The sequence below is a fragment of the Rattus norvegicus genome, chromosome 9, assembly GCF_021556685.1.
Source record: "Rattus norvegicus strain SHRSP/BbbUtx chromosome 9, alternate assembly SHRSP_T2T, whole genome shotgun sequence".
NCBI lineage: Eukaryota > Metazoa > Chordata > Mammalia > Rodentia > Muridae > Rattus > Rattus norvegicus.
The window spans coordinates 28,731,499-28,751,087 of NC_141542.1; the positions used below are offsets into that span (position 1 = coordinate 28,731,499).

The 19,589-nt window shown below is 51.7% G+C and overlaps 1 protein-coding gene across 1 annotated transcript in view; it reads right to left on the minus strand.

Annotated features, from left to right (window-relative positions):
• The window catches only part of C9h6orf132 (similar to human chromosome 6 open reading frame 132), a 36,619-nt gene that overhangs the window by 15,440 nt on the left and 1,590 nt on the right, over positions 1-19,589 (minus strand). Inside the window, exon 2 of the mRNA NM_001431182.1 lies at positions 10,456-10,562. Coding sequence (NP_001418111.1) covers positions 10,456-10,562 — 107 coding nt within the window. The remainder of the gene's footprint in view (positions 1-10,455; positions 10,563-19,589) is intronic.

The following is a 19,589-nucleotide window of genomic DNA, read 5'->3' on the forward strand; positions in this document are numbered from 1 at the left end:
CCACAGCAAAACTACAGTTATGAAGAGCTGTATTAAAGGGTCACCCATTAGGAAGGTTGAGAAGCACTGCTCTGGACGGGGGTGAGTAGATTGAAGAAGCCCCCAGACTTGGCAACACCTGCCTCCTGCCCTCCGAAAACTGCCACAGCTTGTGAGGTTCTTTCCTACCTGATGTGCCTCTATTGGCCTACCCAACTCCTAGCTGTCCCTTAAACCCCAGTTTAAATGCCCCTCCTTTCACTATGAATTCTATGGGCCTTAGGACACTACTTTTATAGCCGACAGTCACTATGTCATACCTCCTGAAAACACCGCTCTGTGTATGTCAAACAGCAGCCCAATTAGTCTACACAGGAGCCAGAAAAGACGTGTAATTTCCCTTCCTGGTGAGGAATGTGAGGCTCAGATAGGCTGAGGCCATTGCCTCAGGTCACACAGCATTTGGTCTTCATGCTTCCTGTGGGTCAACTTGGTGCACACTGTTACTGGCTAGACCATGCCACGGGCCTGCTGGAGGGTCAGGACAGCCGCGTGTCTGTCTGTACGTGCAGCATGCAAACCAAACAACTGAACAAATACCTTTTGAAGGAGTAAATTCCGGAGTGAGCAAGCGGATGGTAGAATATAGGAAAAAGAAAAATCTGTTTTCTCACGCTAGCTCAGCCACCAATCAGCTCAGAGCAAAGTCGCCCACCTCGCCTGTAAACGCATTCTGAAGATCTTACTGACCATGGTATTTTGTGAGGCCGGCTCATACGGTGTCCCTTCTGTGGTTCCCTAACCTTGGCTGTGTGAATGACAACCTAGATATACGTTGATACTCAGGTCACCTTACAATGACAGGGTGTTAGGACAGCCTACTTCCGTGGCCTCTGGGTGGTTGTCTAACTCCCGGGAGGAGGGCCAGGAAAGGTGTTCTCAGAAGCAGAGTTTCCAGGAGCCACAGCTAACAATCATGGTGTGTGTGTCTGTGTCCCTGTTCGTGTTCGTGTGCGTGTATCTGTGAGTATGTATATGAGCCTGTCTGTGTCTGTGTGTGTGTTTGTGTGTCTGTGTGTGTGTCTCTATGTGTGTGTGTATCTCTGTGTGTGTATCTCTGTGTGTGTATCTGTGTGTCTGTGTGTGTCTCTCTGTGTATATGTGTATCTGTGAGTATGTATATGAGCCTGTCTGTGTTTCTGTGTATGTCTGTGTTTGTATGTGTGTGTGTATCTGTATGTATAAAGTATATGTGTGTGTGTCTCTGTGTGTGTGTATCTGTGTCTCTGTGTGTGTGTCTCTGTGTCTGTGTGTGTATCTGTGTGTGTGTATCTGTGTCTCTGTGTGTGTGTATCTCTGTGTGTGTCTGTGTGTGTGTCTCTGTGTGCGTGTATCTGTGTCTCTGTGTGTGTGTCTGTGTGTGTATGTATCTGTGTCTCTGTGTGTGTGTCTCTCTGTGTGTGTCTCTGTGTGTGTGTATCTCTGCGTGTCTGTGTGTGTGTATGTGTGTGTGTGTATGTGTGTGTGTGTATCTGTGTCTCTGTGTGTGTGTATCTGTGTGTGTGTGTGTGTTTCTGTGTGAGTGAGCTGTACCCTACTTACCTAAGCACCACTTTATCCTTGGCCTCTAGCTCTGGTAAAATAGCAAACTTTGGGGATCAGCCTGTGCCTCCATGCACTGCACTCTGGGGGTTAAGGGTGACTGTCCACATCTCTGAGGAGTAGACCTGCCTATGGGCAGCAAGCAAAAGGCACTCAGCGAGCACCTGAGCCTTGCAAGGCCACGCCCTCCCTCAATGACTGGGGTGGAGTCCGGCCTGGCTCTGCCAGTCAGAAATGTCATGAAACTGTGCCTCAGCACTTCCTTGTCTCCCCAGTCTGACAACACCCGAAGCTGGGGCCATGCATGGGCTGTTCATGAGGGCCCATGGCCGGTGCCTCAGCTCAGCGGAAGGCACGGGCAGTAAGCCAACTGCCCTGACTCGGGGAGCCTGGCGGAGGGGGTACCACTCCGAGAAGATTCAGGTTTATTTTCTTCCTTCTTTATTTCTCCCTTTAAAAAACCAAAAAAAAACCAAAACAAAAACAAAGAAACCAGAGCCCCATGTAGCCCAGGCTGGACTTTAATTCTGTGTATAGGTAGCCAAGACTGGCTTGAACTGGTGACCTCCTGCCTCTGTATCCCACAAGCCAGATTACATGCACAAGTCACCATGCCCAGGTGTGTGTACACACTATGATGGGGGTCAGAGGACAACCTGTGGGCATCATTTGTTTTCTACCATATGGCCCTCAGGGATCACATTTAGGTCATCAGATTTGGTGGCAAGTGCTTTTCCTATTGAGCCACCTTGCAGGCCCTCAGTTTCCCTTTCTTAACAAGTGATTATATTTCATTCATAATTAAAAAAAACCACCCAACATAGTTATGATTCTTAATTGTAGGGTGTTTGGTTCATACTCATAGTCCATGCAGCCGGCTGGGAGGGTTAGGCAGGAAGACCAGGCTGCGTCCCAGGTTACCTTGGGCAGCAGAACAAGGCTGTCTTTAAAGACTCATCTTTATAACTAAAATATAGCAGACACACAGTATCAACCAGCCTGGGGGGCACACTGCCTGTAATCTCCACCTGGAAGGCAGAAGCAAGGGGATGACTACAAGTTTGAAGCTAGCCTGGGCTACCTATGGAGATTCTTGTCTCTTTGTTTTATTAAAACAAAGCATAAAACAAAAACCAATATATGAGCTGGGTGTAGTTGCAAACTCCTATAATCCCAGCACTTGGGAAGCAGAGGCAGGGGGATGAAGGGCTAGCCTGGGCTACATGAAGTCCTGTCTCAAAACAATAAGCTTGGCAGTATCCCAAATATCACAAAGGCAGCGGCAGCGCCTGTCAAAGCTCGGCGAGTTTCCCTCCTGTCTCCCAGGACTCAGCGTTCTTCATACTCTGCAAAGTGAAGCAATCCTGACCTGCCTTGAGATGGCTGGACTACAGAGGCTGGGGCATGCCCATGGGCCCCAAAAAGTAGGGCAGAGGAGGGAGGTGTTTGCCATCGGGCTCTCCCTTGTGTCTAATCAAAACTCAGCGGGAGGCTGGAGAGGCTCCTCAGTTAAGAGGACCTGGTTCGATTCCCAGCACATGAGGCTGTTGTTACAGTTCCGGGGATCCCATGTCATCCCCTGGCCTCTGTGGGCAGCAGACACACACATAGCATACAGACTTATATGCAGTCAAAAACACTCATGCCACAAACTAAAATAAATAAACCTCAAAAAAATAAAGTTAAACAACAGCGAACGAAGCCCTCTGTGGGTTAGTAAGAGCCTGAGACTTCAGATGCTGTGCCCAGGGCACAGACTGTGACTTCTCTGTACAGATGTTCTGAGGGAATGGGTGTGTCCCTACGGTCAGGGACAAGTCACCAGGAATCATCTCCTGTCCTCTTGGCTATCGGTTTAGGGTGGAAGAGAAGAGGAAGGGAAGCGAGGGAAAGAAAGGGGACAGGAAGCACAAACAGAGGAAGTAGCTATCCACCCCTCCTCTGACAGAGTCTGCTGCTCACCCCTGCTATGAGAGTTCAAAGAGGCACAGCTCAACACTCCATCCCACCCCGCTGACCTCCTCTTGCCCCGATACGATTCGCACATCCTCATGCCTGGGATTCTTAAGAGTTCAGCCAAGCCCCAAGGGTAGATCCCCAGGGGCTGGGCCAGCAGGTAAATGCATGGCTGACCTTGGTGTTGGAGAGCTCTGGTAGTTCAGCCTGAAAACCTTCCCCACCAGCCTCCTCCTCAGCCTGTCTGTGCCCCAGCCCAGGAGGTGGAGTATGGAGCTCTGAGAGGCACGGGGAGAGAGGAGATCCTACTGCAGAGCCATAGCCAGGCCTGCCTGGGTCCTCCCTCAAGCCCACCCAGAGTGGAAGGCACAAGAACTTTACAAGTAACTCAGGGTGCCGGCTGCCCCTGGTTTGTGGGGGGCCATGTAGAGGTGTTGGCCAAGGAGAGCGCTGGCAGCTCAAGACAGGACAGGCCTTAGAGCTGAGAATAGCAGCGTTCTCCATAGCATCTAACATCTCTGAATCAGATGGCCGGGTGATTTTAGCTATAAGCTCAATTGGGCTGGGGACACCTTCCTTGGTGGAGTGCTTGGTGGAGAATTACATGTGTGCTAACACATGAAGCCCCCAGTTCAGCTGAGGGTGTACTCAGTTGTTAGAATGTTTGGGGGCGCTCACTCAGCATTCAGAAAGCCCTGGGTTCAATTCCCAGCACCGAATAAATCAGGCATGGGAGTGCACGCCTGTAATTCCAGCATTCCAAAGCAGAGGCAGGAGGATCTGGAGTTTTGTGGCTAGATGGCTCAGTAGGTAAAGATTCTTGCCAGGAAGCCTGATGACCTGAGCTCAGTCTCCACGACCCACAGGACGGTAGTTAAGAACTGACACTTATGTTCTTTGACCACACACACACACACACACACACACACACACACACACACAAACACAGAGACACACATACATACACACATACACGCTAAATAAATAAATGTAATGTATTATACGTATATATACACATAATGTGCATATATATGGTCATGCTTAGTGGCTAACACAATTTCAGCACTGAGAAGCAGACACAGGAGGATCTCTGAGTTTGAGGCCTGTCTGGTCTACACAGAGAGTTCCACGCCAGCCAAGGTGACATAAGGGTTTGTTGAAAGGAGAGAGAGAGAGAGAGAGAGAGAGAGAGAGAGAGAGAGAGAGAAATTTTAATTACCCATTAAAAGTTCAAGATGGGTCTGGAGAGATGACTCAGCGGTTAAGAGCACTGACTGCTCTTCCAGAGGTCCTGAGTTCAATTCCCAGCAACCACATGGTGGCTCACAACCATATGTAATGGGATCCGATGCCCTTTTCTGACGTGTCTGAAGATGGCTACAGTGTGCTCACATACCTAACATAAATAAATCTTAAAAAAAAAAAAGTTCAGGATGCTCATTGGTGATGCAAGGAATTCATGAGTACATGAGTCCTGGTCTATAAAAAACTATCCCAGCTGCTCCCCACGTCTCCTTGCTTACTTGGCTTCCTGGGGTCAGAGCCGTAGGGGCCTGGCTGCTGCTGGGCCTCTGCCCTAGGTCTGAGCTCTAGTCCTCCCTCCAGGGCAAGGAGTAAGCGGGGTCAAAAGAACAGGCCCCTGACGTCCATATAGAGCTCATATAGAGCTGATCCCACTTTAACAAATCTTCCTGGCCAACCCTCCCAAGGCAGCAAGGACAGGGTGTGCCAGGAGCCCCAGGGGCTAGCCAAGAGGTGAGGATGAGGGTGCAGCTGGCTTTGAGGGTCTGCGTTGGGACTCTAGTGAATGAGAGGGTCAGGGGGTGGGAAGGGGTAAAACCTCCAGCCTCACTCTCAACACCAGCTCTGACACTTCAGACTGCACACCTTCCCAAACAATGTCACAGGTCAGCCAGACCCACGTTGCCTTGTCTATGCCTTGAGTGTAGGGATCCGTTCCCGAGCCATCTGGGTGGGCTCCAGCGGAAGCTGCCTTCAGCTGATTCTTAGAGCTCTCAGGTGATCAGGGACTTAGAGGGAGTGGGCAGGAGAAGACCGGTCTCTTCTGCAGCTCAGGGGTTTCCCCCCTTGGCAGGGCCAGGCCTGTGTGACTCAGAGGGTAGGGCAACCCAGGGAGCTCTCACCACCCCGGGCACCCCAAGACCTGTCCAGCCAGTTTGTCCATATTTACCACACGGACATTTAATTTCTAATTTCTCATAAGCATCAGTCTGGGGGAACGGCAGGATCAGATGGGGTGCAGAGTCAGCTACTGCTGGGGGAGGGGGGGTTAGGCCTCGGAAGCATAGGACAGGTTCAGCCTTGAGTTCTGGGCTCCAGTTTCCCTAGGAAATAGGGTAGAGGTTGTTCTTCCTGAGGTCCGTGGCAAAGGCCCAGCTCCAAGCTCTGCTGGTTCTTATGTTTTGAGACCGGTCTCTCCGTGTAGCCTCTGGCTGCCCTGGAACTCACAGAGCTCCTCTTGCTTCTGCCTCAAGTGCTGAGATTAACGCTGCACACCACGGGGCCCGGCCTCGGCTGCACTAGTCCAGTGCAAGCCTTGTCTTCTGTGGGTCCAGCACTCCTTTAAGTATGTTGTCACTATTCTTTTTTTTTTTTTTTTTTTTGGTTCTTTTTTTCGGAGCTGGGGACTGAACCCAGGGCCTTGAGCTTCCTAAGGTCATTATTCTTATTACACTTGTTTATTTGTGTATGAGCGTGCACACGTGCACAGGTCACGTGTGTGCAGGTCAGAAGATGACCCTCAAAAGTCACTTCTCTCCTAGCATTCAGGTCCCAGAGATGGGACTCAGATCATCGGGCTGGGAAGCCTTTCTCCACTGGGTTCTCTCACAGGTCCAGGTCTCTGTGTTTTTATCCCCACCCCACACCAGGGAGTGAACCCAAGGTAAGGCACAGGCTAGGAGAGTGCTCTGTCACTGGGCCACGCCCAAGCTCTCGTTTCTCCTTATTTTGAAACGAGGCCCTGTACATGTAGTCCAGACCCATCCCTAACTTTCAGCTCTCCCCACTCTGTCCCCTGAGTAGCTGGGATCTCAGGCATGAAGCACTGTGCTGGAGGTATGTCCCCTCTCGGTGATAGCTGAGGTCCTCCCACTTCTGCTGTCTGGTGGTTCTAAACCTCAACCCCCACCCCCACGCCCACCCAAGATCAGTGAGGTGGGCGGGCCTCGTGGCCAGAAAGCAACCTGCCTAGAGGAAGACTCTGGATCTGTGTGTCAGACATCTGTACCTCACAGCCGGGGACACCCTAGAGGATGATTCACAGTAGTAAGCCCTACCAAAGGGCAAAGAAATCAGAGGCCTGGAGAGAACAGGGTCTGGTCCTCTGTCACTCCACAACCCAAGGTAGGGCTGGGACTGGGGACAGGTACCTGATGACCAATCTCAGGGCCCAGCTTAGTCACTCAGGACCCCAAAGGTCTGTTTCATGATTGGCCTTTGGTTATGGACACTTGAGAAAGTATTTTTTTTTTTTCCGGAGCTGGGGATCGAACCCAGGGCCTTGCGCTTGCTAGGCAAGCGCTCTACCACTGAGCTAAATCCCCAACCCCGAGAAAGTATTTCTTAGAGTAAAGCACCCGAGGGCCACCTCTTTTTGAACCTGTCCCCTGGCTGGCTCTCAAAAGGGACTGAAGATGGGATGACCAGGCAGGACTCAAAGACCTGCTTTCTAGGGGGATGCTGCTTGGTGGCTCTCGTTCCTCACCTGCGGGCCTGGGGGTCGCTCTTAGTGGGCGGAAGGTAAGGAAGGGCTGAGGCCCTTCCAGGTTTAATATCACACCAGGCAGAAGGGGCGAGGCTCAGATGCTGGCCCAGAGCCCTCCCAACCTGACATGGGACTGGGGATCTGTACATGTGAGCCCATGCTCACACGTGGGTCCCTGGGAGAAAGCCCAGAGCCTATGGAAGGGGCCCGAGATCAGATAGGAAAAAAATGAACTACTCAACTGACCTTCCCCAGAGCAGATGGCGAGCGAGGCTAGAAGCTACTCCAGACCCATAACCTGAAGCAACATCAGAGCTGCAGTTACAACAAGGGCTCTGAATTTGGTGGGGCCTAAGAGTCTTCAGCCACAACTCTCCTTAGACCCTTTGAAGCCATTTCATTAGGGCCTCAAAGGCTCCAAGATCCAAAAGAAGCCACAGGACGAGGGTGGAGAGCACCTGGCCAGGGAGGTGGGGGTAATTCTGTCAAGGGTCCTGGAAGGGGAAGACAAAAGCTGCCAGGTGGGGCATGGAGGGAACGTTAGGGCAGCCTGAGGGGCATTTGGACCTGGGGCTTGGCCTCAGGGAGCTTGGGTCTTGACTGGGCAGTACTATAGGCAAATCACTTCCGGTCTTAGGGCTACAGCCTCTGGGCCGTGAAGTGGGGGGTTTGTGGCAAGCTTGCAGGTGTGTGTGAGTGTGTGTGTGTGTGTGTGTGTGTGTGTGTGTGTGCTCGTGCTCTGTTCATGTATATGATCTTTGGAACTCCGAGCTATCTGCAATCTCAAGGTGGGTGGGACAGGCGGGCCAGCAGTGAAGGAATGTGGTAAATGTCCCTTCCTGGGTTCAGTTCTGGCTCTGTACAGGACACTCCCATGACCCAATCATGGAGTTGGTTTGACACACGGCTTTCCTCTCATTCTGCACAGCGGGACCTTCCTGGTTTGTGCAGAAAGAATGTTCCCAGAGCATGTGCTCAAGACACCCAGTACTCCAGGCCCGAGCGGCCCTAAAAGCCTTGACTTGTCCTGAATCTCCCACAAGCCTCCCGAGGGTCTGCCCTGATTGGAGTGGACCCAGTGAGGACAGAGGAAGGGCCAGAATAGGTGGGCATGGAGGAGATATAAGAGACTGGGGGGGTGGGGTGGGGATTTAGTTCAGCGGTAGAGTGCTTGCCTAGCGAGCGCAAGGCCCTGGGTTCGGTCCCCAGCTCCGAAAAAAAAAAAGAAAAAAAAAAAAAAAAAAGAGAGACTGGAGGGGGCTTCACTGACCCTGTCATCCTGGGTCTTCACGTGGTGGAGGAGGGGCCAGGACATTAGGAGCCAATCACAATCCATCGTCCGCTCCCGTAGCACCATCAACATGGTCAGTGAGGGGAGAGACAGGAACTCACTTCTAGAAATAGGATGCTAACTCCAGCTGATCATTACCTCTGCAGCGGCAGCCTTTACACAGCTGTGAGCATCTCTGGAAATGGAGCCGGCGGGATTTTGTTTGTTTGTTTGTTTTGTTTAAACCTTCTCTTGGAAGTGGCAATTCCGTGTCTGTGTAGCTAAAGATGACTTTGATCCTCCTGCCTCTGCTCCCCAGGTGCTTTCCATCACAGGCATACCCAGCCAGTCCTGGTGTTTTGTGATGCCGGGGACTGAATCCAGAGCGGAGCGCAAGCCCTGAGCTACAGACTCAGCCTCAGCTTCTAAACAGCAAATGTGTGACCTGAACGGCGCGGTTGTTAGTCTCTTGGCTGTGTTTAGAGAAAGGGTCTCGTGCAGACAAGGGCGACCTGCTTCTATCTCCCAAATGTTGGGGTCACACTCAGCCGGGTTCATCTTTATTACTGGGGGCATTCCTTTCTTTCTAGTTTTTGTTTCCCTTCGTTTTTTAGGCCTTTTAGAGGCACGGTCCCAGCTAAGCCAGGCTTATAGGCCAGGCTGTCCTTGAGCTCCTGATCCTCCGGCCTCCACCTCCCAGGTGCTGGGATTGCAGGCAGGAGCCGCTACACAGGTGTTTGCGTTTTTACTTTTAATAGGGTCTCTTTAAAACCACACAGGAGCCTTTGCTCAAACAGCCTTAGAGAACAGAACCATTACCAGTGGTCCTCTTTGCATTTAGTTATTTATTTTGTGTGGAGGAGAGGCAGCACACGCCACAGCCCGGAGTCAGCGGACTGGTTGCAGGAATCTGTTCTCGCCTTTCACCGTGCGTTCTGGGGAATCGAACTTAAAGTCATCAGGTTTGGTGGCAAGCACCTTTGCCCACTGAGCCATCTTGCCAGCATTCCCGAGTGGTTCTTTGGGGTCTCTTTTACTTATCAAAGAGCAAAATCCCAACTGTGGCCTCTAAGCAATGTATTGGAGGCTGGAGAGAGGGCCTACTGCTCTTCCGGAGGACCCACGTTTCATTCCCAGCATCCACATGGCTGCTCACAAGTGCCTGTAATCCCACCTCCAGGGCCTCTGATAACCTTGTCTGGCCTCTGTGGCCGCTTACATACATGGTGGGCAGATAAACACAAAGGCAAAACACCCATACACATTGTTTATACTAAGATGTTTGCTTTGCTGGGTGAGACTGTAATACCAGCGCTTGGGAGGCAGAGGTAGGAAAATCACCGAGACATCTAAATAGGGAGTTTCGGGCTAGCCAGGGCTAGCAAGATCCTGTCTTGGAACAAAGGATGAGAGCTTTTGGTTTTCTGTCGTTTCATAAGCACAAACAAACTGGTCTCAGATGCCCTTCTCCCAAGTGTCACAACTATTCATCCTATGAGGACATTCAGACGCTGCCTCTTCCAGGAAGTCCTTCTTGACCATCCCTTGCAAATACACCAGCTGCCTTTGCCTGGCCAGTATTCTCCTGGGAAGCATCTCCTAGAGTAGGCACAGAGAACCTCGAAAGCAGAAATGCCAAGTATGCCATCCCTGCATCCAGGGCCGGGCAGGAAACCAGTGGCCATCAGCAATGACAAAACCCCTGCTGAGCTTCCGGTTGGCCCCCACCACCGGGTGCCTCTCCTCATCTCAGGCTTCCTGCTGTATAAGTCACAGCCGTGCCTCCTCCCAACAGCCTACCCGGGTTGGCATCAGGAAGGAAGGGAGTGGACAGTGGGCGAGGCGGATGTGGCAGACCTGCTCCATTTTTGGCAGGTGAGGTGTCGCACCCGGAACAGAGCCGAGGCCTGAACATACTCACCAGGGGAATGAAAGTCAGCAGGGGCCGGACGCGTGGCCGAGCTTTCAGTGTGGCCGTCCCCGATTCGCTCACAGTGTTGAACCGGTTGTCTCCATAATAGATCCCATCTGTGGAGGACAGAGGGAGGCACAGTGAGCTGGGGGTTAAAGAAGGGGACCGGGCCACCTGCAGATCCCACTGAGGACACCAAGCCTTGGGGTCGCTGGCTTTGACTCTAACACAGTGAGACCCCACGGCTGGAACTGTGCTCGTGAGAGTGCCAAGGTCACATTGTGGAGCAGACTGTGGGTGTGTTCCTGAGGCTTTGGCCCACAGCAGCCATCACTCTCCTGACACCCTCCCATACATCCTTCTAGCCCTCCACATTCACAAGCACCTGCCCTGAGAGCCAGGCTGAGAGCCAGGCCGAGGTTATCTCTGACATTTCTCTCAAGTGTTTGCATTTCTAATCTGGAACAAAGGGAGTAGAGAAGCCACCTGCTGTCCCCTGTGGCCAACACCCCAGATCTTGTACCCCTCTAGTTCAAGCACTCTCTGACCCCCAACCCATCACCACCAGTGTGTGTGTGTCTCTGTGTGTGTTCATGTATGTCTGTGTGTGTGTCCATGTGTCTGTGTCCCTATGTGTGTCCATGTGTGTGTCCTTGTGTGTGTGTGTTCATGTGTGTCCATGTGTGTCAATGTGTGTGTGTCCATGTGTGTCAGTATGTGTGTGTCCATGTGTCCATGTGTCCATGTGTGTGTGTGTGTGTCCGTATGTATGTCCATGTGTGTCTGTGTGTCCCTATGTGTATCCATGTGTGTGTCCTTGTGTGTGTGTGTTCATGTGTGTCCGTGTGTGTGTCAGTATGTGTGTCCATGTGTGTGTCCGTGTGTGTGTCCGTGTGTGTGTCCGTGTGTCCATGTGTGTGTGTCCATGTGTGTATGTGTGTGTGTGCCTGTGTGTGTGTTCATGTGTGTCTGTGTTTGTGTCAGTGTGTGTGACCGTGTGTGTCTGTGTGTCCCTGTGTGCGTCCATGTGTGTGTCCTTGTGTGTGTGTTCATGTGTATCAGTATTGTGTCAGTGTGTGTGTGTGTATGCGTGCGCGCACGCATGCGCACCCATGCGTTTGTCTTCCTTCAGTGTACCCTTGACTGCAGAATTATAAAGAGAGCAAAAGAATTAGTGCAGCAAAAATACATTTTTAAATTAATCACATTGTTTAACCTCCCCAAGCCTCAGATGTCCCATCTGCCTGACGGAAGTGACAGTGGGAATCGTGTAACAGCTATGGCGCACACATGAGGCCAGTACACAGAGGGACTGCAGCTATGTGACCCCTAACCCCGAGGGAAGATGACACAGAATAGACAGACCCTCCAGACCCTCCAGGTTCCTCCACATCCTGCTCTGGGCTGTACCTAAAGCCACAGACCCATGAGTTGCCATGTTCCTGTTCTCAACCAGTCTCTCTCATGACCTTTGACACCACTGATAAGAATTCGCCATTTCCTCCCACGTTTGTGCTTACCGTCACATCCACAGGCCTCCTGCTTTGTGGGTCATAAGTACAGAAGGCCATTGCCCTACTTAACAGACCCGAGGGAGTGAGGGACCTTCTCTCCAGCCAGAGAGGAAAGAGGTCAGAATCGCAATAAAATAAAGCCCAGTGTGCGGTACACAGCTTTAATGCCCAAACTCGGGAGGCAGAAGCAGGTGAAATTACAACATAGCCAAGTCTACATAGTGATACCCTATCTAAAATAAAGTAATCCCAGTTATCCAGAATCCCGTTGCTTTTTAAATGGAAACAACCTCACACGTTTTAGGAGGAAATCGCAAGAAAACACAATCATTTATTCAAAAGAGACTGAGCCAGGCTGGTGGGATGGCTCGCTGGGTAAAGCTGCTTCCCGAGACTGTCAACCTGAGTTCGATCCCCAGGACCCACATGGTGAAAGAAAAGAACGGACTCTTGCAAACTCCCCTCTAATCTCCATGCACACGCACACATGCACAGGTACCACATAAATAATATAAATTTAAGATTAAAAAAATGTAATTTTAAAAGGGAGTCTGGGCTAGCCAGGGAGGGTCTTGGGGCACCTATCCCTTTACTCATAGCCAGAGGTCTCCAGAAGAATCTAGGGTTTTGGATGTAACAAGGGTACCCAGCAATGGGAGGTGGCGGGGTGCATTCGAGACGCTCCACCTCCCCAGTGGTGCCCACCATTGTTCCGGAACACAGTTCCCGTGGGTGAACATGATCTCCCAGTCTGACTGGCCAGGCTCTGGTGTGTGGACTGTGGGCACAGACCATGGGCAGCGTGCAGCAGAGAAGTTGACTGCCAAAACCCAGCGGTGGCTACAACAGACTCTGTTCCGAGTCAGACCCCCTCATGGGCCCGAGAGGCTTCGAGACCCAGCCTTGACTCCTGGGCAGTGTTGCTGGCATTGATCTGTGGTGGCTTCACCTCTCAAGTACTGGTGCTCGAGGGACTGATGACACAGGAATGCTAGTAGCTCAGGCCAGCTTAGGCTATGCAGTGACTTCTGTGCTAGCCTGGGCTACACTGAGACCTTATCTCAAAAACAAAACAAAATCTTGGGCTGGTGAGATGGCTTGGTGGGAAAAGTACCAATGGCCAAGGTTCACAACCTGAGTTCAATTCCCCAGAACCCACAACATACATGTATATATATATATATGTGTGTACACACACACACACACACACACACACACACACACACACCCCACACACAGAGTGTGAGAAAGAGAAAGAAAGAGACTCCTTATATAGCTGTGATGTGAAACTCAGAGACCCACCTGCTCTCTCCTAAGTGCTGGGATGAAGGGCGTACAACGTCATGCCCAGGAAAAATAATTTTAAAAGGAAAGAAAAAAGTCACCTCTACCCGGAAGGGACCAGTGGGCAGAAAGATAGGCTTGGTACTGGCCCTCCCCCACTTAAGTGTCAGTCCCTGCTAAGCGAGGGTCAGGGGAAGCTGAGGACTGTATGGCCACCACAAGCCAGGTCTTTCAAGAGTTCAAGGTCAAATTGGTTTTTTCTCCCCAGACTCAAGGTCAAGAACCAGACCTATGTAGAATGTCAGAAGTCCTCCCAAGTGCGGATTCCTCTTAAAGTAGCTGAACTCTGTGGATCACAGAGTCGAGAACACTGGAGTGGGCCTTCCTGAAAAGCAGCCCCCTCTACAGGCCAGAGAGAGACGGAGGAGGAGGTGAAGGGGTGCCTGGAAGGAGGCCAGACAGGGCTCTTGATTCACAGCAACAGGGTTCAGTCAGGAGGCCAGGCCCTGTCTTCTCTCCACTCAGTCTGTCCGCTGGAAGGGGCTGTGTGGCCAGCAGCTCTGGGAGTGTCATGCAGGCACTGGTTGGGAAGGCAGGAGGGATTTGGAAGGCCAGAAAGGGTAAAGACCTGTATCCGGAGTGGGGAAGCTTCCAGAGGAAAGGAGAGAGGGCCTTCAGGAGTGTCCTGAGGAGCTGAGAGATCGTGAGAAAGGTTTGAGTCATAACTGAACCTCAGATAAACCAAGGGCTGGAAAGATAGTCCCAGGTAGGCACTGGCGGCCAAGCCTGAGGACCTGAGATTCACCCCTGGGACCCACAAGGGAGAAGGAGAGAAATGACTGTGCAATTACTCTCTGCTCCACACAGTGGCATTGAGGACACAGACACACAGACACACAGACACACACACACACACACACACACACACACACACACTAAAACAAATGTAATTTTTATAAAAAGCCCAAGCACATTATTATCACTGTCATCATCAGCACCATCATCAGCACCATCATCAGCACCATCATCATCATCCTGATCCCTCTCCTCCCCCTTTCTCCTGCTAAGAGTTTGAGGCTGAATGGAGTCCCATCCCATATGAAGCACAGGGAGCACCCGTGCCCATGGTAAGAGCCATCGGGAGGGAAATGGCCTCTTGACTACTTGCCATGATTCACCGTGAGCTCTTGATGCTTGGGGCTGCCTTCTTGGCACCTGGAAGGGACCGAGGTCCACAGTGGAAAGGACTGGATCAGAGCCACAAAGTCTCCATAGCGCCAGGGTTTACAGGTCCCTGACAAACCTCCAGCAGCAGCAGTGTGGTGTCTCCCATGGCCTGGCTCTCAGTGCCTCTCCCTGACAGGCATGCCTGGTTCTCCAGCCTGGGGTGGGGCACGCTCATGCCTCTGTGTGTGTGAGTGTGTGAGAGTGTGTGTGTGTGTGTGTGTGTGTGTGTGTGTGTGCTACCTGGCAGATGCCTTAGGGAAGCCGGGGACTCACCACAAGCTCTTCACAGGCTCTTGACTCCCTTTTTCCTACTCCTCCACCCAAGAGGAGGAGTCCCTGAAACCTGTGTGTCTATTCCCACAGAACTCAGGTTGAAAGCCTTCTGGTAAAATGCTCTCTGTTCCTGGGCTGAAATCTGGTGATGGATCTCCACGGTCATTGAGGTCAAAATATTAGGGGGCAGTGACCTAAATCCTAGATCCTAGATCTGTCCACGGTAGCAAGAAAACCAATCAATAAAGGAATGGTTTACATATATCAAGCTACGAATATTAAGCATAGTAAGCATATGCTATGACCCGAGTATTTCTTTTCTTTAAGAAAGGTCTTGCTGTAGCCGAGGCTGGCCCAGGCCTCTCTGGTTTATACTCTGACTGGTATAGGCACTATTCTTTACCTTACAGTCCTAGCAATTGAACCCAAGCCTTGTGTCTTCTAGGAAACCACTCTGCTTACCATGGGAACCATAGCACATGCCAGGCTCTCATTCTGCTCTCATGTGCCCTGTAGGGGAAATACTTTTTTTTAAAAAGTCATTTTCAAATGTGTTAGTGTGTGTGTGTGTGTATGCACATGTGTGCCATAGTGTGCATGTGGAGATCAGAGGACAGCTCTGTAGTGTTGGATTCCTCCTCCCACCGTTACATGGGTTCTAGGGGCTGAGCCTTTCCCCAGTGAGCCATCTTGCCAACCAGGGGAAATACTCAAGAGTCTCCATTTTGATAGAAACCTGAAACGGGAAGTGGTCCTATGGCCACAGTACCACATCTGGCCAACAAGAGGGGCCGACAGCACGAGTGGAGTCTGATCCCTCTGGTCACAGCCTGCACAGCGGCGGAAGAATGCAGGGTTTGAGGGTCTCCTGTCGTTGGTGTAGCCTGCAGGGAGGACCTAGGAGGTCCTTCCGGGCTCACAGCTCAGCTGCTCTAGGCAATACTTCCTGCACTTTCTCAGGCTCAGTTTCCCCAACTGTAAAATGGGGATAATGACTCCTACATTGTAGGAAGCCTTCCAAGCTCATGACAGTGAAGCCTTTGGGGTAAGAACAGAGCTAGAGAGGCCCAAACTGTCAGGACCCCCTGCCCAGTGGCCTCTGGAGTACTGACCACAGATCTACTGGATTTCAAGCGCTAAGGAGGAATGGAATCTTAGCTTAGGAGACATGTGGCTTTGACCCAGAGTAACCTAGAACCTTCCAACATGCCTCCCCCTGCGTCCACCACACTGCAGACACAAACCGGGGGCCAGTACACGGGGGTGGGAAGGCGGAACTGTCAGTTTTCCACCGCTGGAGGAGCACAGGCGTTCCGGGGCAGCAGCAAGGGGTGACCATGAGAACGTGGCCCACAAATGACATTAATGAGGCCCTTCCTTGCTAATTAGCAGGTTCACATGACAGGAACCTGAAAAGGCCAGTTTGTCCCAGCAAGCCCTAGCAGGCCTGACCTAAGCACCCAGAGAGAGGCCTTTGTCCAAGGGCAGAGAGGACGCCGCTGAAGTGTCAGCTGAGGTGGAAAGGAGGAAGGGCAGCGGGGCCCAGAGCAGAGGAGGTGACACATGGTGGCACCAGTCTTAGCACAGGGCCTGGAGAAGGCACAGGTAACCCTTTCACTCTCTAGGGAAGGCTGTGTCTCTCGGCCCAGAGCAGCCGATGACATCACCTGGAACTTGCTAGAAACTCTGAACCTCCCCGAATCCAGACCTGTCAAATCAGGAACTGCTCTTAAGAGCCAGGTGTTCAGGTGCACTTTGATTCTCCCCCTCAGTGAGGACGCTCGATTCGGGAAGATATATAATAATAGGCGGGTTTCACCAGCTCAGGAGATGAGGCTGATAGGAGGGCTATTATTCAGGTTAGGGGTGTACACCACGGGACAGCACTGCCCAACATGAGTTGGTGTTGGGGTTCTATCAATGACACCGAAAGAAAAAGCCGATGCGTCATTAACTTACAGGCTATCTGCAGGGTCAGGGAGACTGCTTTCTGGGTTAGCTACAGCAAAAAGAGGGACTTTCATAATGGTGCTAGAGTGAGGGTTAGAGAGACAGAGAGGAGAGCACATGTGGGGTGTGTGTGTGTGTGTGTGTGTGTGCAGTGTGAGTATGTGGTGTGTGTGAGGTATGTGTGTGATGTGAGTATGTGGTATGTATGTGATGTATGTGGTGTGTGTGGTGTATGTTTGGTGTAAGTGGTGTGTGTGTGTGTGTGTGTGTGTGTGTGTGTGTGTGTGCGCGCGCAAGCCACACCACCAGGAAACCACAGCCTGTCTTTAACAGCACACCTCCAGGGTGTGTTTACCCAGTGACAGGAGTGTAAACATGTCTCCTTCACACCCCAGCAAAGCACAAGTCAGCTTTCTACAAGCCAGTGATAGCCCAGCCTTGGCTGGACATAGGCACTCAGCTCTGGGAGAGTCGTGGCTGGTTACCCTTTAGCCTGGCCTGGTATGCAGAGTGTGCGTGGCCTGGAGAGAGAGCCTCAAGAAGAAGGATGCTAGCCAGCAGCCATCATCCTGAATGCTGCGAAGGAGTTAGTCAGTTCAGCACTCATTCATTTCCAGCCTGCTGTGTGCCCCGCGGGGGGTCCTCGGGAGAAAGCCAATAGCTCAGCTCCAGTAGGGGAAGGAAATCCCAAGAATCCTCACAGCCTCTGGTACAAAGAGCCACCGCGGAATGAGGCACGTAGGGAATGCTCGCCCAGCGGCTGGGCCTGAGAAATTTGCATCTGACGCGCGTCTGGAGGCTCTGCACGGCAGGCAATGTTTATTTGGTAGAACTGGGCAGGAGACTCTCCGCTTCCCATCCCTACCGCTGGGATGGGGAGGACCAGCAGCAGGAAAGGATTGAACTAAGGGGCCAACGAAAAGTAGAGGAACTGGAAGCTTGGGCAACTTGGTTGTGGCTGTTCCGGCAGCTGCTTTTTGTGGCCCTGTCTCTTATCAAAAGAGACTACAAAGACCTGTGAAGATTCAAATCTGTTTTCTCAAATGCTTGAAAGACAATCGCGCAGCCTTTTGAAGCTCTTGTTTGGCTGGCAGAAGGCTTAATTAAGATCGTGATTGCATTCAGTAGGGCTGTAATCACCAGATACACGGTCTAGAAAAATTTACCCATCATGCCCTGCGCCTGTTTGCATTCTATCTGCACCCAGCCTGCCCTTGTGCAAACAGAATGGGACCTGGGACGTGGCTGTAGCCACACTCGCCAGGCAAACTCGGTTCCTTCACATACCTGGACATCGATTTCTGGCTACCCCCAACCCTCGTCCACCATTTGTCCTCCCCAAACCCCAAGATCAGGGGCCTTAAGAGCTGAATGCTCCGCCCCTTTGAAACCTTGGGGTGGCCTCCTCGCGCCTATTTCCTTTGGAGTACCGCCACCCGAGGACAAGGAAACGAAGTAGGCAGGAACAGGCAAAGTTCAGAATGAGAACGAGCCAGGAATGAATGACACACACGCTTGTGGTCCCAGCTATTAGGAGGCTGAGGCAGGAAGATCGATGGAGTCCAGGAGTTCAGGGTCACCCTGGGCAACATAGCAGGCCTCATCCAACAAAGCCAACCAGAAGCTGCAGTGATTTGAGCGCAACAAACTGTGATTTAGAAACCTCCGGAGAAGTTTCTAGAAACGCTGGGCAGCAACCACGTTAGACTTTAACAGTCTTTTGCAGCTACTTCATGCCTCATTGGAGCAGTTTCCTTTTGTGTTTTCAAAGCTTGCCAGGTACATGACTGCAGGCAGTCTAAGTCAGCAGTACACAACCCGTGGGCCGCGACTCCTTTAGGGTTGCATATCAGATATCCAGTATATCAGATGTTTACATTACAAGTCATAACACTAGCAAAATTACAGTCATTGTAGGAGCAACAAAATACTTTTATGGCTAGGGAATCGCCACAGTATGAAGAACTATGTAGAGGGTCCCCGCCTTGGGAAGGTTGAGAAGCATTGCTCTAAGACCTCTCAGGACCACAGAACAGCAAAGACTGAGCCCCCAGGAGCTAGCTATCACTGACAGAGAGGTAAGGCTGGCCCACCCGCAGCCATCCCAGAATTCCCATCGCCAGCTGCTTCCTTCCTCAACCCCAAGCAAAGCAAGGAGGAGGGTTTCTCCTGCCTGAGAGCAGCCCCAAGGAACACTGTAGAACACAGGAGAGCCAGTCTGCTGTCCATCTTCTCAAACCCCAGCCCAGCGCATGCACAGCCAAGCTGAGTCAGCTGAAGGCCCAGCCCTGCCCTGGGGACAGGGAGGAACTGTCCCCTAGACTCCTGCCCTGCTTAGACTGGTAAAAGCTGACAGGCTATCCTGTCCCTCTTCTCTCTCCAGGCCTGATTGATTCCTACCAACAGCCGGATCATCTGGCCGAAATAGAGAGGAAGTGTGAGAGGCTGTTCTGAGGCTCTTTCGAGAGAAAAGTGGGGGATGCTGGTTCTTTAGGCCCATACATACTCGTCCAGATCCACCCCCAAATCCCTTCCTCCAGAGTAAAGTCAGAAAGCCTGTTGAGAGTCCGGCTCTGCCTGGGTCCAGATGTTGGCTTTCTTGCCAGCAAGACTCTGGGGTCCTGGAAATTCTCCGACTTGCTTGGTAGTAACAGCTACACGAGTTAGTTATGTACCGAAGAGCATCTGTTCGTACCGTCGGGAAACTCACGGCTCTACCATTTAAATCTTGCGGTCTTGGACCAGTTCTGTAACATCCCTGTCCCTTGACCTCCACTTCCAGAAAGCCAATAATGGTATCTTACACTAGACAGAAACTCAGTGAGTCAAAGATCAAACGTTTGCACCTAGGAAAGAGTGGGTGACAGTTTGCTACGGATGGCTTCCTTCAGGCCT